This window comes from Ceratotherium simum, chromosome 24 (assembly GCF_057802395.1).
Source record: "Ceratotherium simum simum isolate JZ-2026a chromosome 24, ASM5780239v1, whole genome shotgun sequence".
NCBI lineage: Eukaryota > Metazoa > Chordata > Mammalia > Perissodactyla > Rhinocerotidae > Ceratotherium > Ceratotherium simum.
The window spans coordinates 28,240,190-28,267,030 of NC_141923.1; the positions used below are offsets into that span (position 1 = coordinate 28,240,190).

General features: G+C 50.4%; 1 protein-coding gene across 2 annotated transcripts in view; it reads right to left on the minus strand.

Annotated features, from left to right (window-relative positions):
* Positions 1-289: 289 nt before the first annotated feature.
* The window catches only part of JDP2 (Jun dimerization protein 2), a 38,169-nt gene continuing 11,617 nt past the window's right edge, over positions 290-26,841 (minus strand). For both annotated transcript variants that reach the window (XM_087448175.1, XM_004426374.3), the window contains exons 3-4: positions 8,396-8,500; positions 290-1,379 (exon numbers count right to left, since the gene is read on the minus strand). In XM_087448175.1, the coding sequence (XP_087304301.1) occupies positions 1,194-1,379; positions 8,396-8,500 (291 nt within the window). In that variant the 3' untranslated portion in view covers positions 290-1,193. The remainder of the gene's footprint in view (positions 1,380-8,395; positions 8,501-26,841) is intronic.

The following is a 26,841-nucleotide window of genomic DNA, read 5'->3' on the forward strand; positions in this document are numbered from 1 at the left end:
TTGTGGAGTGAATAAACGAAGTAAGTACTGCAGATTTCTTTAACTTCTCTGAGCCTCGACTTCCTCATCTGTAAAATGGGCATATAAATACTTACCTGAGTGGGCTGTTGTGAAAACCAAGGGCCCACAGCAGATGCTCCAAACATTCTCCGACACTGCAGCCCAGGAGGCCCCCTGAGCAGGCCTTGCACCCCATTCCCTAGGCAGACACCACAGGAGGCAGCTGGGTAAGTAAGAGTAACGTTTACTGAGCAATACAGGACTGAGTACTATGAAGGGTTTACCAGGATGGAAATGCACCCCACCCCCGCCCCGGCCACCCCCACACCCAGAGACTACAGTACTGAGGAGTTACACACAACGGCCATAACTGCTGGATACCTGTTCGTAACAAACAAACCATAGCATATTTATGCTGTATCACATCGAGTGATTATAGAAATCCACATATATATTGCTTGTATAAAATCTTTTTTTTGTAAAAAATATTAAAAAAAAAGAAAGTATAAAAAACATGTGCAGTTGAAAGCCCTGCCAGGACAGCCAGTCTGTAAACATTCAGTGAGTATGTGCTTTGGAAGGGCGCCCGCGCCTCGTGCCCGCAGCAAACTCCAGCAGGGCCCGCGAGGGTGCGCCCCGGCTGCTGCTCCCGGGCGGTGCCGCACTGCACCGAGGTGGGCGGGTGCAGCAGGGCCCCGCATCAGGCCCCTCTCCAGCCTCGCATGGGGGTCAGGGGTCAGGGGTCAGGCCCGGGGCAGGCAGATTGCAGTTTCACTCTGAGTTCCATCCTCAGCCGAATTTTGGTTGCAACTCATGGCTTTTCCTGGCTGCTCGGGGGGTCCCTCGGGTAGGTGCCCTGGTAGAGAGGCTGGAGAAGTGCCCGAGGCTGTCTGGTTGGGCGTCTCTCCGGCCCGGGTGCCTCTGTCCTGCCTCCTTCCAGCTGGCCCCAGCAGGACAGCCCCACCCTCGGGTCTACTTTGGTCTCAGCGCTTGGTCCTTCTGGGTTTCGTCAGCCCATTCTTCCCCTTGTGAGGCTGATCGGAGTTTCACAAAAAAGCTCGGCCGCCGCTGGCTGTGCTGAACCTCATTGTAAAGTCTTTCACGCACCAAGGAAGGGCACTCGGGGACCCTCCTCCTCCTCCTCCCTCTTCCCATCTCCTCTTCCTCCTCCTCTTCCTCCTCCCAGCCCACGGTCACTTCTTCTCTAGCTGCTCGAGCAGCGGGTTGCCTTCTGACTCGGGGGTCTTGACGCTGTCGGTGCGGACGATACAGGTGGGGCGATGCCGGTTCAGCATCAGGATAAGCTGCTGCCGCTCCTGCTTCAGCTCCTCGATCTGGGTCTTCAGCTCCGCGTTCATGAGTTCCAGCCGCTCAGATTCCTGGGTGCAAACACAGAGACAGGGCTTTAAGCTTTCACTGGGGAGCAGCTCTCCCTCTGGGTATGTACAAGGCACACCAGGTTGGCATTTGCCTGTTTTCTGTCTGCCAGGTTCCCACTGGAGGAAACACAGAATCTGCTATTGAGTCCCTGGGGTAACTGACATTCTTCAGGCAGTGCCTGTCACACCTGTGACACTGGCCTGTGTCATGGGTGAAATGAACCCAGGTTATAGCCTGGGGCCAGCCCAGCTCACGTCCCACCTCTCTCCCCTCGCTCAATTCACTCCAGCCACAGTGGCTTCCTTGCTCTTGCTCAATTATGCCAAACACTCTCCTGCCTCAGGGCCTTCGCACAAGAAGCAAAGGGTGGGGGAAGAACAGAGGCCAAGTGGAGCCTGGAGGATAAAGCAGGAGCATGGAGGGTCCATGGAGGGGTTAGACGGGGCCCACGGATGGCAGTGCAATGGCAAGGTGCTTTGATGTATGATAAAAGTATGTTGAGGATATTTTGGCCTGTGGGATCAACAAGCCCAGCGTGGTCATGTAATTTCTCCTAAAACGTGCTTCCTGGTTATTGGCCTATAATTATGTAAACAGCCTCTTCCTTTTCCCCTGTTATCTAGAAGCTTTGCTCACTGGGAGGCAATCAAGTAGTCCTTCTGGATCCAAAATGAGGTTTCAAACAGATCCCAAGTGAAATTTCCAAAGAACTTCCAGCTCAGTTGGAGAGGCTCCAGGGAAACGAAGGAATGTTGATGTGATTTTGGGGGTTGTTTACATGTTCATAGTGTGGATAGGTGATGGGCATACCAACTCAAGGCTCGGGGGTCAAAACAGTAAAATAGAAAAGCGTCTGAAAGCTATTTCTTAGACTCTGTCTGAAAACTTATACCAGTTTGAGAGCTGGAATTTACTCAAGGGCCAGCAAAGTTTTAGACCAGTGGTTCTCAACTAGGAACAATTTTGCCTCCCAGGAGACATCTGACAATGTCTGGAGACATTTTTGGTTGTCACAACTGGGGAGGATGGGTGCTCCTGGCATCTAGTGGGTAGAGGTCAGGGATACTCTTAACCATCCTGCAGTGCACAGGACGGCCCCACCATAAGAACCATCTAGTCCAAAATGTCAACGGTGCTGAGGATGAGCAATCTGTATCAGACAAGGAACAGCTGTGTGTGTGACAACTGGGCTACATGGCACTGGCTTAGGCCTATGAGCTTTCCCCTCCCCCTGGTGGGGCACGGGCTGACAGCCTCCCTCTGGGGTCTCCAGGGCCCTCAGTGGGGCCCACACACATCCCAGGGCTGCTGTCTTCCTCACACCGGCCGGTTTGACTGAATTGTTCCTTGTGCTCATCTCTGAGGTGGCAGCCGAGCACCCGGGGGACTCAGAACTGCTGAGATGTGCAGTCCTCGTGACCAGATGCTGAGGGAGAACAGCCTCAAAAAAGGAAAAAGATGCTCAGGAGGAAAATATTAAAAACCAGCTATGGTGGTTTTTGGTTCAACAGGATGAGGCATGACAGCGAGGCTGGCCTGGTCCACTGTTCTCAGAATTCCAAGAGGGCCAGGAGAGACGCCACGTGAAACCACGAGTCCGTGACCTGTCAGTCTGGGGCCGTTAGGTGCTAATCTTATTAGCTGCCTGCTCACTGGGTCTGAAGAGCTGGTGACCTTGGGAATTTCTCACAAACCCTCTGACCATCTGGTTTTCCCCAGCAAAGGTTTTAGCTACGACTTGGAATCCTGAGCCTCTGCCTCTAGGAGCCTCAGTTCAATCCACCCACCTGTGAGTATTTGCTGAGGACCTGCTGTGTACAATGAAGGCTCTGGGGGAATCCAGAGGCCCATGAGCCCCAACGCGGCTCTTGTGCAGTTTCCACTCTAAGAAGAATGATCCACACAGCGGGGCAGAGCTGACCATGTGCCCATCAGCCATCCAGGGTGTCGAAGACCTTCAGAGAGGACTAAATGACTGGGTCTGACCTTGGGTTTGAAAAATAGGTTGACTCTGGTTGAGTAGAGACGGTTGGGTGGCCGGGAGGGATTTTGGGAAGGGAGCCCCGAGTGAACAAGGACACAGAAACTGTAGACCTTCAGATGTGTTTAGAGGATAAAAATTCTCCATTGTGACCACAGTCGCTTTAGGACATAGTGGGGTAGAAAGCCGGGAAGGTGGGTTTAGAACCAGACTGGGAAGAGCTGGTAGGGTTTGGAATCAGAGTCTAGAGCAAGTTTCTTAACTTCTCTGAACCTCAGTTATCTCTTCGTAAAAAGATGATGATCATGGGGATTAGATGAACTCACATGGGAAAAGCACTTTGTAAACTGCAGGGTTAGGGAGGCTTAAGGAATTTGTACTTGAAACTATGAGCAAGAGAACATGAAGAGAGAGAAGGAGCAGAAGCAGCAGAGGAGGAGGATGTTGCAAGGAACTCTTGGCAGGTCACTGCCTGGATTTGGAGAATGGGAGATGGGGAAGAGAGGTGCCTGTGAGCCTGGGGGAAGGGTCCAAGGACCCGGGGGTGGGGTGCTCTAGAGGTGGGGGGCCAGGAAGGAGTGGGGTTGTACAGTGAGTGGAAGTTAAAACTGGACACGCAAGAGGCAGTGTCCGACACGCGGCATTCAACAGTCCTGCACACAGATCCATTTCCTTAAAAAGACCATGTGTCAAACCAACCTTATATGTGAACATCTGTATCATACAAAAAAGACCAAGTAGACTTGTGACAACTTGCTCCACACTTATCATAGGCACAGCGCTGCATCCTGTTGGTTTTATTTTTTTTATTTTTATTTTTTTATAATTTTATTTATTTATTTTGCCCCCAAAGCCCCAGTAGATAGCTGTATGTCATAGCTGCACATCCTTCTAGTTGCTGTATGTGGGACGCGGCCTCAGCATGGCCGGAGAAGCGGTGCGTTGGTGCGCGCCCAGGATCCGAACCCGGGCCGCCAGTAGTGGAGCGCGCGCACTTAACTGCTAAGCCATGGGGCCGGCCCCCTGTTGGTTTTAAAATGTGAGAGGATATCATGGAAAATCCTGAATTCTGACTGTCTGGCTGTCAGAATGTAACTAACTGATTTTAGTTTTATTTCCTTCTGTTTTATTGGGTGGTGCTACATATTTATTTATTGTGTAAGTATAAGTTGAGTTCAGAAGAATGTTTTTCAACCATGATTGTAGGAGTGGTTTGTGGTTTTATAACAGCAATTACCTGGCCTGTTTTCCTAATTAATTAAGGAACCTAGGCTAGGATCTTCACACGCTAATTATGAAGTGAATAACTCTGCTTGCATTCGTGTTTATCGTTTTGTCTTCTGATTTTATCGCCCTAGAGAAAATGAAACCATTTGTTGTTTTAGAATAGAATTAGTGCAAGTGAAGGTTCTGTCTCCTCCACTGTGGTCAGCAAAGGCAGTGGAAAAAATACAGGGTGAGCAGCTGGGTGTCCTGGTTTTTCATCCAGGCTGTGAGACCTTGGCCAAGTCATTTCCCTTCTCTGGGCCTCAGTTTCCTCTCAGAAAAGATAATAATTGGCCCAGGGGACTTTAAGCATTAAGATTCTCTGACTATTTAAAAAAAAAATTACCCTAATGCACTTAAAATAGAATCCCACCTTCCAATTCTCTGTAAGAGTTGGGAAGAAGTCTGGTGCAGCCTTCTGAGCCCCAAAGACCTGTCTGAATTAAAATCCTGACTCTGCTACTTGCTAGCTATGTGCTGTGAAAGAGACCCCCAATTTCCCTGAGCCTGGGCCACCTGAATAGAGTGCTGGGCAGCAGAAGAAGCCCTGGGTTCTAGTCGTGACTTGGCCACGGTGTGACCTTGAGCAAACTAATCCCTCCCAGTCTCAGAATCCTCGTCAGTCAGCAGAATGGGGCTGCCTTGCCTCCTCCCAGAGTCACTGTGACCATCAAGGAGAGAGCGGCCACGAAGAGCGCAGAGCGCCATGGGAGCGTGAGATGGTGTTAATGCTACCAGTACCCGGGGAACCTGTGTTGGGAACAGCAGCGTTACAGAGGCTGCGCTACAGAAAGAGAAGCCCAGGGGCTGCTGCTCCTAATGCAGACAGAGGAGGCAATGAGGTAGCCCTAGGGCCTGCAGGGTGTGGATCTGATCCACCCAAAGGCCTGCATCCCACCTCCTTGGCTGGTCCAGGCAGGCAAACTCTGAGATGCCATAAGAATCTCCCAGGACTGATCTGGGTGTCCAGGGGTCAGATGGGAGGGTGACTGTTTACATTATACATATATGTGTGTATGCATGCGTGTATACACACACATACACACACACACATCCCTTTGTACCTCTGAGCCTTGTAAATATTTTACCCATTAAAAAATAAATTGCAAGAGAATACCCCAGGTCTGCAGGCACAGATTGTCAACACAGCCATCTGCATTCGTGCCCTGAACCTCACACCCAGCCTCTGCTTCTAAGGCCAGAGGAGTGGAGGGGAGCCTGGGGGCAGGGGGAAGACCGCGCTTGGGCCCAGACAGACCTGCCCAAACCTGCCTCCTAGATCCGAGGCCATGCACTCTGGTCCTCACAGCTGCCTTCCTCTCTCGCCAGCACAGCACCACAACCACGAAACTGACATTCCTGCTCTATTCTCCGCTGCCCCAATCCGTGCCCCACGCTGCAGCCAGAGGGATCTTTCTAAGGTGTGTCACTCTGCTCCTGAAACCCTTCCATGGCTCCCCATGACCATACAATTCATCATCCTAATGGGGACACGTGTGAGAGTAAAAGAAGGGGCTGTTAGTAACTAGGCCAGGACAACAGGCATACACTGGGGCTGCCCCAGACAACCAGCACGGAGGACCCCCCAACATATTAAGGATCTGGGGCGTGCCTGCCTCTCCATTCTCCCCTTGTTCCCTAAACTCACGCCACAGTGACACGCTTTTCAATTCCTTAATCACATCCGTGAACACCTCTTGCCTCTGGCCTTTGCTGCTGCTGTTCCTGGTAACCCCTCCATCCCTGTCCTTCATCTCGTTAGCTCCCTCCCCTCTTTTATGTCTCAATAAGAGTCTTTCCTCAGCCTAGACTAGGAGAGGGCCCCGTGCATGTTCTCACAGCTCACTGGGCTTGCCCACTTGCTTGTCCACTGTGCAGAGGGCACTCAGTAAACGCTATTGGATGGACGGACAGATCAGCAAATGAATGAATGAATCCCACTTGCTAGCAGCGTGAGCTTAGGCAAGTAACTTGACCTCTCTGAGCTACAGGAACGTGGGGATAATCAATATTTATCTCACTGGAATGTTGCAAGATTAAATGAGTCACATGAAATGCCTGGCACACAGTAGGTGCACAGCAAGTGTTACCAGAATGTGAAGAGTAGCTAGCGCTCTTCATTTGGCACTGACTGTTTACTGCACTCGTGTGTTATTGGTGTACATTCACTTGGCATATCTTGCCTGCTAACTGGCTGACAAGCCCTTGAAGGCGAGGATCTGATGTGAGGCTTCTCTGTTCCCTGCTGTGCCGTGCCCAGCTCTGCAGGCATGTGGGGCTGGAGGAGGTATGTGAAGCTCCATCCATCTTAAAGCCCCATGGGAGACCCATGTCTTAGAAACTTCTTGAAGACTTCGTGCCCAATGTGGGTACAGCGTCTCTTCCAAGGGGGTTCCCAGCTCCAGGAGTATAATAACCCCCACCTATAGTAACCCTCCCCCTGCCCCAGACACTCATAGCCAGGAGGTGTACACATGGCCCCACTCTGTCCACATCCATGACCTCAGAGTTGCTCTCCACTTGTTGCCAGCATGAGAAGAGACCCACAGAGACCCTGGTGCCAGAGAAAACCAAGGCCAACCTTGGTTGGCCTTGTCTCTCCAGCTCCCATAGAGGGACCACATCTGTTCCTTCCTGTGTGTCTCCCAGTGTACCTGGCACAGTGCTGGGCAGTTAGTGCTTACAAATACTTGTCAACAAATCAACGAATGAGCAAAAGAATGGACAAATGAATGAATGAATGAATGAATTAGAGCCAGGATAGCAGAGTGTTGAGAACAAATGTTTTGAAGTCAGCCTCAGGCTCAAATCTCAGTTCTACCACTTAGCTGCTGAGGGTCCTGGGCAAGTTCCTTAACCTCATCATGCCTTAGTTTCCCCATCTGTAGACAGAGAATAATGAAGGCACTCACCTCATACAGTTAGTATGCCAATACAGTGAGATAATGTACACACGGCACTTCGCACAGTGCCCAACTTTACGAATGTTAGCAACTACTGTGAATTGTTGCATACTGTAGAACAGAGCCTCACCCATGATGTTATTATTATTTATTGTTACTATTATTATTTAGAAATGAACAAGGGACTGGGGGTGCGGAGGCTGGAGACCACTGGCCTGGACTAGTTAGCTTTCTGGTCATGTTCCTTCACTGCCGTCTACCTTTTTGAGGAGCAGGGAAGGCCTATAAGATGGGACTCAGGAAAGGCAACCCTCTGCTGGCCTTTGCATGCACAGCGGACCTCTGGTCCCCGGGGCAGCAGCGAAGAGCTTGGGGTCAGCTTCAGTGGGGCTGAGGCCAGCCAGGGAGGCAGGGCTGGAAGAGCCTTCCCCAGCCAAGGGATGGAGCTTTCCTCTGCCCAGTGCTGCGTCCAAAGCCCGCAGGCATGGCGTTATCACCTTCTGCATCAGCACCCACCCTGGACAAGTTTGGCAGCCACCAGGGCACCAAAATGGGTAGTACCAGTCCCAGGCCATCCGGGCCAATCAGCACCGAGGGTCTAACCTCAATTAGAGGAGGGGAGCTCAGCTCCTCCCACCTTCTCTGGCCTTCCAGGGATCTGGGTGGGCTGGAGCTGCTGCAGGCTGCCCTGGTTGTCTTGGTTCGGGGAAGGGGGGTTACATAGGAGGCAGGGAAGAGCAGAGGCGCAGATGCCAGCAGGTACACACTGAGTCTGCAGGCTTTGATGACATCTCCTGGTCCACAGCTCAAAGCCCACTCCAAAGAACAAGGCAGGCCCCCCGCCCTGGCCAGCGGCCCTGCTCACCCGCTGCAGAAACTCCGTCCGCTCCTTCTTCTTGTTCCGGCATCGGGCCGCTGCGACCTTATTCTTCTCCCGGCGCCTTTTCCTTCGCTCCTCTTCCTCGTCTAGCTGTGAGGGCAAAGAGCCACCGATTAGGCATTGAGGCAGGCCTGAGGTACGGCTTCCCTCCCGACGCACAGACAGATGGACAGTCCCCCTCCTAACCCACATCTCGGCAGTGAACGAGCCGTCACTGTCGGCCAGCAGCCTGGCCTTTAGCTGATGAGATGGAAATGTTTCCCAGGCAGCCCAAGGACCTTCTCAGAGCAGATGGGCATCCCTGGGAAGAGTCAGTGTCCCTGGGGGCAGGGCTACCTGGGTTCTGCTAGAGTTCAGGAGCCCTGAGCCTGGCGAGTCTACTCACACAGAGGTGACACCCAACGGGCGGTGATGGTCTGTTCTCCTGCCCAGCCAAGCCCTCTAGGCACTATTTTCCAGGCCAGTGGTTCCCAGGCACTTCCTTTGAAAACACCTTGAGCATGAGCAGATTTCACATTCTGCCCCCGACCCCGCCCCTTCACCTCCTTAAGGTAACTTCACCCTCCCTCTTGGTCTTTCCAAATGCCCGGATCTATCTCCTTGCCGACTAAGCAGTCTCCTCAGCCTCCTCACCTGTTTTTAATCCTGTTCCCTGCCTCTGCACGTTCTTCCCCCAGGATCCCACGGGATCCCTGAAGTGCCCTGCATGGGACACAGGCAGAGGGGCCCCCTGCATCTCCAGGCTTGCTTCTCTCCCAGGCAACATTAGGAAATTCACCGTGCATGAAACAGGGCCCATTAAATGTGAAGGAGGAAGCTCACTACCCCCCAACACTGACTTTCAATCAAAGTTGCAGTTATTATTGTTTCATTAATAATACTAGTAACAAGAGCTGCTGTTTGTTGCCTACTTTGCTAAATGCTTTAAACACAGGTCATGTAATCCTCACAATCAAAGTCTGATGAGGAAGGTCCTATTACTGTCCTATTTTACAGATGGTGAGACCGAGGCTCAACAGTTCGATGTGCCCCATACAACTAGGAAATGGTAGAGTCAGGATTCCAACTCAGATTTCTCTGACTTCATCCTGCCTGCTCTTGACCACTGGCCCACACAGCCCCAGCCCACCAGGATCCCTTTGATGTGGTGCCCCTGACTGTCCCTTACCTACCAGGAGAATCTGGAGACACACGGGACCAGCTGGGCTGGGGACAGCCTAGAGTCAGAGGCCACTAGAGAAGTGGCTGGATTGCCCTGGGCTTGCCAACTCTCTCACTTCTCGAGCCAGTGGGGTTGATTCTGGCAGCCTGAGGCCTGGAACAAGGTCTCAGCCGAAAGGGCTTTGGGCCAGGAAAATAAACAGCCTCTCCGTGCACTCCCAGCATGCTCTAGGAGCTCAGGACCGAGGGCCTGGCCAGAGACCAGCACTCACGGCCATCGGCACAGGCGCTGGCAGGGCAGCCTTTTCTCCTTCTCCACCACCTCTGAGATTCTCCCTGACCCACTCCCACCCTGCCTAGCTGGAGAGGTGCCTTGTCAACACCACCGCACCCAAGCACCTCCCTGCCCCTTGGCCTCCTTTGAAACAGAACCAGAAGTGACAGCTCCTCTGGCTGACCCGCATCTGGGAACATAGAAACCTGGACAAAATTGATTCCCCCCAACCTCAACCTCACCCCCAACAAGGCCGAGGTAACCGTGACGACAGGCAGAGGGAAGGAACTGGAGGAAGTGGCTGGCAGTGCAATCTCCCCTCGGCCAAGAGGGTTTGCCCACAAACTGCCAAGGTGATGTGTGCAACCTGGGCACTGCCGGGCTCGCAGGGCCTCGAGCCCCCTCCCCCGGAGCAACCCGGGGGTTCTGGCAGAGCTGCTGTTTCCTAGGAGACACAACCTCTGTCCTCCAAGACCCAGCTCCCCACCCCACCCCTGTGCGGGGCCTCATCCTACATAAAGTCAGGGGGCAAACAGAAGCTGCTCTAGCAGCAGATGCAAAAAGGCTCAACACTGGGAGTTTAAGAGATCACTAGGCCAGGCTGCTCCACTCCCCCTCTCCAGCCACATCCATCCCCTCCAGCCATCACCCTCTACTCCAAATGCCTCACCTTCCTCCAAGCCAGCCAGGCCCTCCTGAGATGACCTTCCTTTCCCACTTGGCAAACTCTTATGCGACCTTCAAGAGCAAATGTCACCTCCTCCAGGAAGCCTCTTTTGACTCCCCAGATAGAATTAACTGCTTTTTCTGTGCTGCTACAGCACCTTGAGTACTCCACTGTAAGAAACTCTATCACATCCCACCATAATTCTCTGTTTATGTAGGTACCTGTCTTCCCTGGTAATCTGGAGGATGGGGGACCTGAGCATCCTCAGCACCTGGCATAGAAAATGGCACTTAGTAGGGGCTCAGCAAATGTTAGTCAAATGAATGAATGGAACAAAGGATTCTGGAGAAAGATGCCACCAGCTTGCACTCTATAATTACAATATAAAAGTGACCTATTGCCTATGTTTGCATCTGCATAACCTTTTCCCCCGGTGCTCATAAGGAGCCTTCTCTGCCAGGAACGGACTCTTCTCTCTGTCTGCAGGAGGCCAGCAAAGCTTAGGGATCATGTCCTGCCTCCCCCAGAAGCACATGGCCAAAGACAGAGTCTAGATTCGGGCACAGGCCCTGAAATAATCCAGGCTGTGCACGTAAGCCTAAAGACCCCAGTTCCACAGCCACCACCAGCCTCCATGCCCCGTCCCCAGGACTTTCCTGCAGCCATGCCCTGCCTTGGCTGACATCTCCCAATAAGGCAAGAAATGGCCCCAAAGCCCCATCACCACACCTTCCCCACTGACACTGCTGCATCTCCCCCAAATTGTCCTGCTGCAATTTCAGAGCCGCCCAGAGGAGACAGAGAAAACAGCTGCTGAGCTCCTGCCAGAAGTGAGATAGGAGCTGGGCAGTGCCCCTCAGCCTTCTCCATCCCCACGGGCTAACTCTGGCTCCTTTAGCCCGTGCCTGTGTGGTCTGTGCCCCCAACTGGACCAACTGGAGACTCCCCCCAACCCTTTTTTCATCTGCAGAGTCAAGGCTGCTGCCCCTCCTCCTTGACACTGCCCAGATTCTCTAAAGCATTTGGCCAGGAGTGGGTGAGAGACAGCAGAGAGTGTTTCACCACACACAGTTCAGACATCAAAAACCGGAACCTGGGGCCAGCCCTGTGGCGGGGTAGTGGTTGAGTTCACGTACTCTGCTTCAGAGGCCAGGGGTTTGCAGGTTCGGATCCCGGGCACGGACCTACGCACTGCTTATCAAGCCATGCTGTGGCAGGCGTCCCACATATAAAGTAGAGGAAGATGGGCACAGCTGTTAGCCCAGGGCCAATCTTCCTCAGCAAAAAGAGGAGGATTGGCAACAGATGTTAGCTCAGGACTAATCTTCCTCACCAAAAAAAAAAAAAATCAGAAAATACCAGAACCCAAGAATGGGAGATGACGATTCTTTTCTGCAGATACAGCAGGAAGAACCAGGATGTTTGAGGAGGAGGCATCTTGACGCTCAATATATTTAAAGAACCATGAGATGGGGGCCTGTTCTCAAACTTAGTTCTGGTTCTGTTTTTCCCAAATTCCCAGGGAGGCCCGGGCAAAGCTGTGTTCTGGCAGTGAGGGGTACCCCTGAACCACATGTCACACGGGAGGGACAGACTCGGGGATCCACAGCCAAGACAGCCCTCAGGTTGAGCAGTCCCTCTTCATGGAGCCAATTCTCAAGCCCCTGGGAGACACCAGGCCCTGGCCACAGCTGACTGGACAAGGCGTGAATGGCTGACCCGAGCTGGGCTGTATTTACCTCCTGGAAATTTGAAACTGGATTGCTGGACTTGAGGGCGACCAATTTCAGCCATGCGCCCAGCAGAGCAGACAGAGCAGGCTGCTGATACGTGGAGATGAGCAGAGACCATGAGGCAAGAAAGAAACAAACACTCAGCTATAGGAGGGAGTCAGAGAGACAAAGAGAGGGAACGGGTGACAGAGAGAAAAGCTGGGCCTGGACCAGGGTGAGCAAGCCAGGTGCCCAGGACACACATTTAAGGAGGCGTGCACTCTGGGGCTTGTGCAGGGCCAAGTCGGCACCCAAGAGTGAGTGCCTCCTTAAATGTCGTGCCCTGGGCATCTGGCTTGCCTCACCCTGCCCAGGCCCTGAGAGACAGAGGGAGCTCCAGACAGAGACAGAGAGGAAGAGAGATACGGAGAGACAAAGATGGGTGGAGAGAGACAGAGAGGTGGAGGCATTAGAGAGAGACATGGACAGAGGCCAACGGACAGACAGACAGACCGAAAGATTCCACTGGGGTGGAATCTTGGTCCTCCTGATTCCACCCCTAGAGAGGCCTGACTATGCTTCCCATCTTTGGGGTCCATGATGCTTCCCACCCCTGACTCTATCCTGAAAATTCCTCCTCTGGCCTGGAGGGAATTTGGGAAGGTTTCTGCCTCTTGCCACTGAAAGATGCCCAGGACACCAGGGTCCTACCCTTGTGAAGTCGGGTGAGGCCAGGTGAGAATAGAGTAACGGAAGGTGGTCCCCAGTGATTCAGCGGAGAATCACTGCTACCAGGAGCCGTGCTTCCAGAACAGCTGGGAAAGTGGCAGAGCCCGGATGCAGAAGGGCCCTGGAGCAAACAGAAGTGGGTCACCTCGGTAGGCATCGAGTTCCCTGGATTAGGAGTCCCCGTGGTTACATGGTCTCAGTAAACCATCCAGGACAGTTCTCTTACTCTCCCCACTTTTACAGATAGGAAACTGAAGATACCAAGGCTGCCTGGAAGGTCAGTGGCAGCTTTGAATCCAGGCCTTTCAGCCCAGGGCCCAAGCGCCTCCTGCTCTTCGAAGGAGAGTTTGTACACCCCCACACGTGGTAACAGGCCCCGCCCTTTCAGCTCCATCCTGGCGACAGGACTGTAAAGCAGCAGCAGAAGCTTCCGACTCTGAGTGTGATGACCATTTTGTTTTTTCCTATTTGGGTCTTTTTAAATAAAAACTATTTATTGCACAATTAACACTGATTGTGACAGGCAAGCTGCATGGTTTAAAGGAAGGGGCCTCCCCCGCTCCTCTCCGGCCTTACCCTCACCCGTGCTCATGTTTCTCAGGCCCCGTCTGCAGGCCACGTGGCTTTTGCACGGTGGTAACAGTCACCCAGATGTGATTTTGAATTCTGACATTTCATAAGCATTTCCAAAAATAAATCTTGTGGGATCCACAAAGAGATGGGCTGAGAAAGAGCAATGACGCTTTTTAACCCGAGGCACTGAAAATACAGAAACTCTCACATGGACAAAGCAATAGAGAAAAGAGCAATAAAGGAGGCGACAAGCAGAAATAAAGGGGAAAAAAATCCCAAATCAAACCAGAGTAGGGAAGGTCTGAAAGGCTTATCTCATACTAAGAACTGTGGCGTGGGCAGAGAGAAGCAGGCTTCTCTGAGACTCATGGCGTCAGGGTTGTCATAATGGACTGTGGGGTCTAAGAGGCCTGGGTCCCCAGCAGCTCTGCTATGGAGCGGCTGTGTGCTCCTGGGCAAGTCACTCAGCCTCTCTGAGCCTCCATTCCTCACCTGTACAAGGAAGACACTGGGCCCTGCTGCACGGATTGTAATAAGGACTAGCCAGCCCAGAGGCTGGGACACAGGAAGGGTTCCGTGAATGCCAGCTTCCCGGCCTGCCTTCCCAGGTGAGGCAGGGAGGCAATGCTAGTGCTGCCCGGGGCACACCCAGCCTCCCGCACAGGTAGAATCTGGCATAAAAAGGGACCTGGGGAGAGGGGGAGCAGGAGGGGTGCTTCAGAGCATGCAAGCTGTCAGTGAGCAGGCCTGGGGTAACAATAGCCCATCAGCCTCCAAATCTAGCCCTGGACAGGCCCACTAGGGTCCCTTCCGCCTGCATGGAGGAGCCACATTTCAACACCAGGGACCCATGAGCACCCTGGGAAGTAAACACCCAAATACCAAACATACCAGACATTCCCCCACATAAACACGGCTGCACTGAGCCAGGGGCTGCGGTCCTTCCCCACTCTCCTGGCCACCACCCCCGCCTCCACCTCCACCACATCAACAAAGTAGGGCAGTCCAGGGGCAAGACCTCAGCCAGCTGGCCAGCCTGGCTGGACCCACAGTCCCTTCTGCCTCCTCCCACCCCCACAGGGAGGAATGAGGAAACCCCAGGGGCCCACGTCCAACACCCTTGCTGACCCCCTGCAGCCCGCAGGGGCCTGGCCCTCCCACCAGCATCTCCCAGGGGGGCTGCGCTGTTGGAACTCTGCCCTCCTCTCTCTCCCATCTGCTCTAGCCAGGCCCTCTCACTGCAAATGGCCAAGGTCGGACCTCAGCTGTGAAATACTAGACAGTTTCAGTGAACAGCAGGCAGGGCTGTAAGAGAAAATTCAAGACAAATGGTCAGTCTAAGGCTGGAGTTGCAAATTCAAGTCACCTCCAGGGGCCAAGCAAGTAACCATTAGTGAGGGAGGAGGGCTGCATGGGGCTGTGACCCCCAGAGGTAACACCCCAGCTAGCCTCAGTGCGATGCAGGCTCGGTGTTGCCAAATCTTCCAACTTTTCAAGACTAGCTGAAAGTATGAGTTTTTAAGTAAAATCTCCCAATTTTTAATGTTGGCAACAAATTCCATTTTGAAAATAACACTGTGTGCGCCAAACAAAATACATCTGTGGGCCACACTGGCCCGTGGGCTGCTAATTTATAACCTCTGGCAAGCGACAGACCCCAGCGGGGTTGGTCATCAGACGCCTGGCTCTAGCCACGGCAATGCCCTACTCCATGATCTTGGGTCAATCTGTTCATGTCTCCCGTCCAGTGGCTCATCTTTAATAAACACAATAGCTCCCGCTTCTCACTAACCTTCAAACATCTCTGCAAGGTGGGTATTAGGGGCCTCATTTTACAGGTGACAGACAAGGTGAAGTGTCTGCCCAAGGTCACCAAGCTAGGAAAAGACAGGGATTCGAGTCCATTCCATCACACTGCCGGACTGAGATCTCCCCAAAGTCCTCTCTAGCTCTGACTTGCCTGGGTTTTTATTCACCCAACCTTCTTGAAGGGAGGAGGAGGGGATGTGGGAGGGACATCTCCCCGCTTTTAAGAAGTTTCAATGGTCACTTCACAGACTCTTAGAGACCAAAAGGGGCTCTTGACAAGCACCCAGGCCAATCCCTAGATTTTACAGATGAGGAAACAGGCCCAGGGAAGGAAGCGGATCGCTGCCAGGCTCACACCTGGGGGCAGGGCCTGGGTCCTCACAGATGAGTCCAAAGAACACTACTGGGTTGGGCCCCCTGGGCCTCCTGGCTCTACCTGACTGCATTGCTCCCTCTGTCTGGAATTTTCTCTGCCCTGGATGCACGACACTGACTGTGTCTGTCCTCTTCCTACTTCCCTGACCTCTCCTTTTCTGTGTCTTGCCCAAGACCGTCTGCCCATCCCTTTCAGGCCGATGTGTCCCCAGGTCCTACCCTGGGCCTGCTGCTTCTCTCACGGTATAGACACCACTATGGATCATTGTTTTCATCTACTCATGTGGTTTCAACTACCGCCTATGCCCTATGCCAACCAAATCTTCATTTTCAGACCAAAACATCCAACTGCCAGCTGGACATTCAATCTGGATTGACTCAGATTGAATGAGCCCCTCATTCAGATTGAAAGACTCAGCCCCTCAGAGTCTTTATCCTCAATTTGTTACTTCATCTTTATTCTCCACTCTAGCCGGCACCATGGCCCACCCAGTCACTGGAGTTAGAAACTCAGGCCCTACCCCTCACCTGTCCCTCTCCTTAGCTCCGATATTGACCAGACAGGCCATCCAATTCTACATCCTAAATCCTCCTCAGATTTGCTGCCCACTCTCCACCCCGCTGCCACTTTCCAGGCCCCCTTCCTCCTGCACCACCTCCTGACCCTGCACGACCATCCTCCATCCCAACCATTGGAGGGATCTTTCTAAAATGCAAATATGACAGTTACTAGCCTTTGGGGGGCTCCTCATTACCCTCAGGATAAAGCCCAAGCCCCTTAATGTGTCAAGAAGGCTCCCTGTGACTTGGCCCCACTGCTCTGGTCTCACCTCCCGTCTATCCCTACTCTACACTCCATATTCCCGCAACACTGAGCCTCTATACACCCCACACTTCCCTGGTTCATGCCTTTGCTCCTGCTGTCCCCTTGGCTTACTCTCATTCTGTACATTTAGCTCAAGCATCACATCCTCCAGGAAGTCCTCCCCGATTCTCATCCCTCCAGGCTGAGGAGGTAGCCCTCTGCTCTGGGCTGCCATAGAACTTTGAGCTTATCCTGGCCCCTACTGTGCTGTATTCTATCTTCGGTTTCTGCCTCCACTAAACTGGGAGGTCCATAGGGGCAAAGTCCATGTCTTGTTGACTTTTTGTGTGCCCAGCACCTTGTAGGGTTTGTGGCCATCAGTAGGACTCAATAAATGTTTGCTAAAGGAAGGCCTGATCCACAGAGCTGGTGACCTGGATGAGAACCCAGGACTCTTGATGCCCAGTCCCAGTCCCTTTCCACTTCACTCCAACTGCCCCCAATGCCAGGTTATAATCAAACACACTCACCTATGAACAAACCCCCACACTGGATGCCATGCTCACTCAAAGCACCAAGCCAGCCCAGCCAACCATCAGGTGAAGGCTCTGAACAGAGCTGGCAGAGGCAACGGCTCCACCTGCCAGGACGATTCACTCAGCTCTCCTGGCTGGGGGCGCAGGTGGATAAGCCATTGCTCAGTGCACTTGGCATCTGCAGGAAATGGTGGGGGAGTAGGGGGACTGCAGACTAAGCTCTGTCCTGAGGTTCTGGAATGGAGACGACCTAGAGATCCTAGATTCCTGCTGCATCCACAGGTCAGGGAACTCACACTTAGAGAAGGGGAGTGAGTCTGCCCAGGTCCCTGGGTCAGACAGTGGCAGGACCAATCAGGATGTTATTGCTTTCTGGAAAGAAGCAGGGAACGTCTTCTTTATGAACTGAAAGCCTGACACTTCCATCATTGTTGGGCATCAGAGCCCAGACGGGGATCCATCAGAACCAACTTCTCTGTCTCGTCACATCTCAGCAAGACAAAGCATTTCCTGACCACAGCCCTCCCAAACCCTAGTCCTCAGGAAAAACCTTCTCCTGGGTTAAGAGAACCCATAAGACAACAGGCTGCTGAGGCACAGGGGTGGTTTACATGAACAGAATAGGGAAGGGCCATTCTCTCAGAAAGCAGTGGAGAACAGCCCATTTCCACTGCTAAGAAAAGACAGCATTGTATTTGGAACAAAGCCTGAAAAAGCCGGCTGGGCAGGGTGACACCCTTTGCGGACAGTCTTGCTAAGGAAAGAGCAAACACTGTTACTACAGAAGTGAGACAGTGGCCAGGAGACATAGGAAAAATCACCTTGGCACCGGTAGAAAATCTAACATTGAAGAGAAAAAGGGGCGACGATTGCTGGGAAATCCTTTTGCTAGAGAAGAGCTATTTGAAGAATGATGGCTTTTGTTGAAATATGTCTACTTCAGGCCCATTTCATATTTATGGTTTAGTGAGGTTTGGTTTCCTACTAGGCAATCAATCAATTTTCTTGCCCAACTGACTATCGCTTCAAAAGACGAGAAAAGGAGAGAAATAGTGGCCCCCACAAGACCCTCGCCATCCCCAAAAGACTGTAAGAAGTAGAATATATCTGGCAGGAAAAAATCCATTTTCTTCTCAAAAAGAGTTAATAATACAGTTGAAACTGAGTCTTTAACAACAACAAGCAGTGTATTATGCCTTGATTACACTGCGGGGGGGGGCGGGAAACAGACAGAGCTCCTGCAAAATGACTCTACAATGAAATGAAAATGTAGTTGTTGCAAAGAATATTTATGAACAGGGCTGTTCTGAAAGTCCCGGGCTGGCCAAAGTAGAAGAACATTTCAAGTGCCATCATCCTACTGAAGCCTTGGAGCTCATTTGTCTTTCATCATGAAGGTGAAAAACAAGGTCCCTGGCTTAATTATTCTCCACCAACGCAGTTCTGTTTAATCTGTATGCAGGGTGTGCAGCTAAAAGATGGGTTTCAGCCAATTTCTGTCAGGCACAAGGCACAGATAACAGACAAATCGCCGAGAAGAATGGCGACCTCTCCTTCGCGGGTACTGAACCCCAGCTAATAAAAATCCCGCCCAGGTGACATGGCCAGAAGAATTCACGACCACGATACCTGGAGGGTGGAAGGGTTTCACTACGAGTGATACATGGAATGAAATGGATGCAATTAAAGTTCAGAGAGTGAGTAAGGAAGGGCTTTGCAGCACCCAGGCAGATGAGGTGGGGCGCGAGCTCCCTCCACCCTAGTACCCAGGCCAGAGCTGCTAAGAACTCCGGGCCAGAAACAGCAAATGAGGGCTCCTTTGGCAACAGAACAGTTTATCTGATCTCCCTTCTGAAACAAAACAGGAGCCAGCCTACCGACAAGCTGGGCAGCTTAATTAATTGGGAAGTCCCCGAAGGGGTGAACGCTGGCAGCAGGACGGATCTCAAAATCTGGAAATAACTGGTTTGGAGATGCTAAGGTGTTTGCTGACTCAGAGAGCAACCTCGCCTCACAAAGATTCAAGTACCACACACATGAATGAATACCTGAAGCGTGCGGGGAAGCTTTGGAGAACTTGAGATAGGTTTGGAAAAAAACGTGGTTTTAGACCCTTGCAGCCATTCTCAGAGAGAAATCATTGCCAGTCAGAGGTGGAAGGGACGTTCAAGTCACCTAAACATGCAGAGAGCATCAGAATCCCTGGAGGGCTTACTACATGACAGATTTCTGGGCACCACCCTCCAGAGAGTCTGCTTCAGTAGGTTTAGGATGAGACCCAAGAATCAGCACTTCTAAGATGCTCCCAGATGTTGGTGCTGCTGGTCTGTGGACCCCACTTTAAGCAGCACCAGTGTAAACCAGCGGGTGTCAGATTGGTTTCAGCAGCAGCAGTCTCTTGTTCAAGTGAAACCACAATATACTAAATAGATAAAAGTGGTATTTTATTAAGGGGCTCACAATTATATCATATTCTAGTCATTCAACGAGAACAATAAGATGTGTTGCGGTTGATGAAAAACCTTTAACTCAGAGGTTATGGGGGATAGCTGCAGTTTCTGCAGCCTCAGGATCTGAATTATTCCTGTCTCATGTTTTCCTCGCACACACAGATCAGTAGTTACAAACGGTGTATATGTGTATATATATACACATATACACATACACACACATTTTTGTAAATAACGTTTCATCAGCTTGCGTCGCACCCTCAGGATGCTCTTCAGTTCAAGAGAAGCACAGGAAGAGCTTTGTTCTGAAGTCTATGCAAAATGGATTAACCTGGCACCAGACTTCACCTTGGCAGTGCTCTCCAACGTGTTCAATTTGATAACTAGTAGGTATGAGTATGTGTGTGGATCTTGCTTTTTTAAACAACAGAATAGATAAAATTATGCTTTAAAAATGAGACCGTGGCAAGTGACTCAATCTCCTTGAGCCTTGGTCCCCTAACAACTAATGGTACTAAGAACACCTACCACTTAGGGTTGTTGAGCAGATCAAAGGAGATAATATCTACCAAAGCAGTTTGCAAACCATAAAGTGCAGTGCTCATGTGAGCCTTCTGTCCTGAACCCAGATGTCCTCACTCCTTCAAAGACCTGGGCCGGTTTATACCGTACCACGGGTTTCAACCAGTGGCTGCGAGCTAGAACCACCTGCCGGCCCCAACCAGACTCATTGAATCAGTATCTCCGGGCTGCACGTCAGTATTTTTTTAAATGCTCTCCAGGAGACTCTAATGAGTAGCCAGGATTACTCCATATTTCCTCCTGAGTTCCATACAAACACCTGCCAGATTGCTCTCATTGCTTCTGGAAGGCCACTAGCATTAAAAATGAAAGAGGAGAAAATGCCCCTAACCAGCTCCAGGCTTTTTTACTGCTGCTAACCTAAAAGGGAGTTTTAATAACCATACCAACTAATTGTGGAGCACTGATGCATGCTGGGTGATTTACATACTTTATCCCTTTTAATCCTCCCCGTACCTCTGTGAGGTAGATATTATTCTGCCCCATTTTTAAAACAGCTTTATTGAGATATAATTCACACATACCATACAATTCACCCACTTAAAGTCGACAATTCAACAGCTTTCAGTATATTCACAAAGCTGTGCAACTATCACCACAATCAATTTTAGAGCATTATTCATCACCTCCAAAAGAAACCCAACACCCCTTAGCCCCCAACCCCCACCTCCCATCTCCCCCAGCCCTAGGCACTGGGGAACTGGTTCTCCTTTCTGTCTCTACAGATGTGCCTATTCTGGACATTTCATATCAATGGAATCATACAATATGTGGTCCTTTGTGACTGGCTTCTTTTACTTAACATAATGTTTTCAGGGTTCAATCACGTTGTAGCAAGTATCAGTACTTTCTTCCTTTTTATGGCCAAATAATATTCCATTGTATGGCTATATCATATTTTATTTATCCATTCATCAATTGATGGACATGGGCTGTTTCCACTTTTGAGCTATTATGAATAATACTGCTATGAACATTCATGTACAAGTTTTTGTGTGGACATGTTCTGTTTTCTATTGGGTATACACCTAGGAGTGGAATTGCTGGGTCATATGGTAACTCTATCTTGAGCCTTTTGAGGAGCTGCCAGACTGTTTTCCACAGTGTCTGCACCATTTTACATTCCCACCAGCAGTTTACGAGGATTACAACTTCTCCACATCCTCACTAACACTTGTCGTTGTCTGCCTTTTTCATTATAGTTATCCCAGTGGGTTTGAAGTGGTATCTCATTGTGGTTTTGATTTGCATTTCTTTGATGGTTAATGATGCTGAGCATCTTTTCATGTGCTTATTAGCCATTCATATTTCTTTGGAGATATGTGCATTGAGATGCTTTGCCCATTTGTAATTGGGCTATTTGTCTTTTTATTATTGAGTTGTAATAGTGCTTTATGTATTCGAGATACAAATCCCTTATCAGATCTATAATTTGCAAAAATTTTCTCACATTCTGTGGATTGTTTTTTCACTTTGTGTCCTTTGAAGCACAAAAGTTTTTAATTTTGATGATGTCCAATTTATCTATTTTTTTTATTGCTTGTGTTTTTGGTGTCATATCTAATCCAAGGTCACAGAGATTTATAGCTGTTTTCTTCTAAGAGTTTTGTAATTTTAGCTCTTACATTAGGTCTTTGATGCATTTTTAGTTAATTTTTGTATATGTTGTGAGATAGAGGTCTATCTCTCCCCATTTTCACAAGGGAGGAAATTGAAGCTCAAAAGTCTAGTAACCTCTCCAGAGCCAATCTGTTCCAATGCAGCAGCCCTGCTCTGCTACATTGCTTCCAAAGAGCCAGGGTTTCTTATTGGTGGTGGTTGGAGGGAGAGGGAGGGAGAAGGGCTATGGGAGGCAAGAGGCTATGGAGGAAGAGGAGGCAAATCATGGAGGAGCTTGTCACTAAGAATGTGCACATGCACTACGCTTAGCAAAGGGGGACCCCGCAGCCAAAGAGCAGGGCACAGTCAATGAGCCCCAGCACAGGGCAGGATGTGCGCAGCCTCGAGGGGTACATACACCCAGAGCAGGCCCATGACTTCACTCCCAGCACCTCCGTAGCCTGCCCGAATCTGCCCGAATGTCCTTCTAGGTCTCTGAGCTCCAACCTCAGGCCAAGCTATCCTGTGTCCTTTGGGCACAGTAGAGGGGAAAGAGACTTGGCTGGGTGCACAGTTGTTCAGCCAGAGGAGCCTCACCTGTGAGAGGGCTCAGTTTCCCAACTCTGAGTCCATGTTGCCAGTGAATCTGGGATGCCAAAATAAGATGACCGGCTTTGACAGAGGCCACTTCGTAGGGCTGCTAAAAAATTGATGGTTCCTGGGAATCCGACAATGACCTTCACACCACAGGAAACAAGATAAGGGGTGACATTAGGCAACTTAGGGGAAAACAGAGGCTTGAAGTGCCTTCTCATTTACACTTTGGGATGGAAACTAAACCCTGGCTGCGTCTGCACTGCATGAACAACAGAAACAGGAAGGTCTGCTTGCTTCCCTGGAACCCAGGTCACGGGTGAACACACTGGAAAGGCCAGCGCTGTCAGAATTTGTAGCATGGTTCACTACCAATGGACTCAGTCCCCAACAAAGATAATTGACAGATTGCACTGTCCTCAAGGTCATCTTTACACACTGTGCCTCCCGTAATCTTCAGGATGAAATTCTATGAGTCTTAGTTTCCTCCCTTTATAGATGAGGAAACTGACCCTCAAAAAGACCAGCTGACTTGTCCAAGGTCATACAAGGAGTGGGCGATGCAGCCAGATTTGAACCCAGAAGCTTGAACCCAAGCCTAGAGCACTTCCCAGGCCTCGGAAGCAGCCTGTCTGGTTAGGAAGCCAGGATGCGGCACAGCTCACACCACACCTGGGTACCTCCAAACACTCACCACCTCCCAGGGCAAAATACCCCAAGCCAATGAAAGCCCAAGGAACAGTTTCTGAATCAGTTATCAAAACTAACTTGCATAATCGACACACTGAAAAGTATCACCATCATATCTTACATTTGTTGTGTATCTTATTAAGTGAAGCCCTTTACCTGCATTAGTTCATTTAATTATCACAGCCACACTTATCTCCATCTTAAGATAGAGAATCTAAGAAGGCAGCACAGGACTCCCTGAACTTCTCAGAAGTGTCTGATTTCTGCTAAGAACATATGGATCCAGCCCTGTTCCCACCAGCACCTTTCCAAGGGACTCCATGCTAAGACAACAGTGGGTGTAACCAGCCTATGATGTTAAATCAGAGCTTTGGAACCCTTGTGAAGGCTCGGGGTAGGGAATCCAATGAGACTCAATACCACAGGAGCCAATGTTAAACACATTCATAGCTGCTTTTAGCTATCACTCATTTCCTGCAAGTTAAACTATTACAGAAAAAAAGCTAACAGCTTTTGAAAATGTGCTAACAAAGTGACGGAACTAAAGAGGAAATTCAGGATTTCAAAGATGAGTTGGGAGATTCTGTTCCAAGAAGGGACAGATTGGATCTCCCTGCCAAGCAAAAATGAGACAGAAAAAGCATCTGAGTCAGGGGGAAGAAGGCCAACGCTATCCCAAAGAGCCACAAATTAAAAACCAATTATGCAAGGCTTGCTAAAAAATGTCAGTGGGCTGCTTTTATGTTTTAAATCACTAAAAACACAAGCGTGCTTACGCCAACATTAACCCAGCACGTCAGCTGGCTGGGGCAACTTTTTATGCTCACACTAACTAAACATGAGTGAACATTTTGGTCTTTTCGGTGAACAAACTCTGGGATAACTACCTGTGGCTGAGAGTGAGCATATCTTTCAAGGCCACCCTGCAGTCCACGGATTCAAAATCACACACTTCATCCAAAGATGAAAACCCTCTACACATCCTGCAGCGTCCCTGGAGAGGTTGGGAAACAACCAAGGTGAGATCCACAAACAGCTAAGTCTCCTCTCCTGCTCTGAAGATGATGAGGACACGGATCCAGGCCCATGTGCAATATGTGCTGGAAAGGCAGTCCACGATGGAATGCACACACTGATTCCAGAGGGTGAAGCCCTCGGAACACTCCCTGACAAGGATCACAAGAGCCTGAGGAGAGGTACAAACAATGCGAGTCAGGCTCCCAAGCGCAGCTGAGTCACCTCCAAGCCTACTAAACAGACAGATTCCCTGGGCTTGGCCCTCAGAGATTCTGATTCCGTGGGCCTGAGGTTGGGTCTGGAAATCTGTATTTATAAGAACTTTTCCAAGCAGTTTTGATGATCAGCCAAGTTTGGGAATGGTTGGTTTGATTTTCATTATGTCCTCTTTTTTTCTGCCTGAAGTCGCTTAAGTTCAGAAATAGAAACACAAAAGGACAATGCTTGGAGGCAAGAATTAGGAGATACAGAAATGAAAGGACAGAAAGTTTAAGTGACTTGCCAAGGTGCCGCAGCTAATTAATGTTCAAACCAACCAGCATGTGTTAAACATCCAGTCTATGCAAGGCGCTGAACACCGGCTAGTGGAAGTAAAAAGAAATGTAAGATGTAGTCCTGTCCTTGGGACCTAAACGCAGGACACAAACTCAAAAGCAGGCTGGTGACACACAGAGCGTGCCGCCGGCTGGGTGTAAGGCAACAGGAGTAGCTGAGACTGGTGAACTAAAGACTGCAGGCTCCTACAGCGAGCATCTGCTCCTCAGCTCCAGCGGCCCGTCGCATATAAGGGTGTGGGCCCAGAATGGCCAGATATTCTGGTTTTTTCAAAGAAGCCAGAAAGTCCACATTTCCTGGCTTTTAAATATAGCAACTCATTCAATTAAAAAAAAAAAAAAAGAAAACCACACTGTGAGGGCCAAACAAGATTCATCTGGAGGCTGACTCCAGCCCATGGAATGACGGTTGCAACCTCTTTCCTAAAAGGTCCAGGCCAAGCTCCCTACATTCTTGGGTCCCCTCTAGAGCCCTGCAGAGTGGCACAGAGGGTGAGGGGTCCCATCCAACAGGTTGATAAGTGAGTGCTTGGGGGAGGGGGGCATGCATGTGTGTGTGTGTGTGTGTGTGTGTGTGCAAGGGAGGGGCTCAGGCCTCCCTCCCCTCCCTACTGGAAATGCATTCCGGCCCAGAGGCAGGGTGTGGCCACTGCAGCCACAGCAGCCCACTCGGAGATGACCCAGGAAGGGCCAAGATCTTCAGGCCAGTGACTGGTTGGTGGAGGAGTCCAGTTTAAGAGGCTGCAGAACAAAAAGCAAAGGAAGAAAAGCCCTGGCGACAGCCAGAGAGCAAAGCTGTCCTGAAAAGAAATATTAGAAAGGAGAGAAGAACAAAGAAGCAAGAAAGCAGCATTGGCTCTAAAAACCCCATACGCCAGAATATAACGTGCCCAGACTCCCTAGCCAGCCATCAACACGAGCAGTCTGCTCCATTTTTCCTCACAATACTGACCACTACCCGACCTTTTATATTGTAGAGTAATTTGCTTATTTTTATTTCTGGATGCCCCCACCACAACATATAGCTCCAAGAGAAGGGGGCTTTGTCTACTTTGTTCATGGGTCAATTCCCCACGTCTGGCACCAAGCCTGGCACACAGCAGGTGCTTAGCAAATTCCTGTTGGACAAATGGACTGCAGGCGAGCAGTTGGCACCAAAACAGTGTAACATTATGTGTCAACCATATAATACTAACAACATCAGCACAAAGCACTTTATCATCTATAAAACCTGTCATTTAACTTAATTCCTCCAATTTTCTTTTACCCAACTGCTTTGTGCGTTTGGACATGGCCCAGCAGACCGCCGGCCTCTGCGATGTGGACAGCCCAAGAGCCAGCTCGGACAGGGCTGCCTGCACAGCGGCTGGGCCCACTCTCTGAACTGCAGGGCTCAGTGCTAATGGGGCCAGGTCATCAAAATGATCGAGTGTTCTGGGGCCAGGTTCATCTGGCCTCCCCGGCCCGACAGAGTGCTGATTAGAAGCCTGGAAGGGACGGAGAGAGCAGAGGAGGCTCAGAGCATAAGGTTAAAGTTTCAGCTCTACAGTCAGACTGCCTGGGCTGTTCCCTAGCTTTGTGACCTTGGACTTCTCCAAGCCTTGTTGACCTCATCCATAACAATAATTACATCAAAGCGTTCTTGTATGAGTTCAATGAGATACTTCACACAGAGCGCCCAGCACCGTGCCTAATGCGTGGCTCAGCGCAACGGAGACACCACTATTACAGCAGCAGCATCGTCATCCATGCCGGCCCCACCTCCGCCACTTTCCAGTGGCATGAGCCTGAACGACTTAACTTCCTCCTCCCTGGACCTCAAATTCCTCTTCTCTACAATGGGGAGAACCTGGTCACCAGGATCAGGTAAGGAATAAACAAGATCATACGGTTAAGCAATTAGCACAGGGCCTGGTACATGTTGAAATGCTTAAAAACCGTGAGCATTTATTTTTCTTGAATAACAACAAGAGTATCTTATATACTCTTATTGTTATTCAAGAAACTTTTGCTGGTCTAAAATGCTGATGTGAAAATCCACCAAAGGCAGTTTGCCATATGCAAATAAGTCTTCGGGACATAAGGTTCTCCAGCTGCAAGTTTCCCTTCACCTCCTTTATTTTTAGTTGCTCTAAGAATAAGCCCCCTGTCTCCCACCTTGAATCCGACCTAGGAAACATTTGGAGGTCAGTTCCTCGTGTAGGGCTGACCTTACCCTACGCCAGCGCAATCTATGCTGCTCCATCTGCCTGCTCGCCCCCACAACGCTGCAGTCTGACAGCGAGGGAGAGGACATGCAAATGT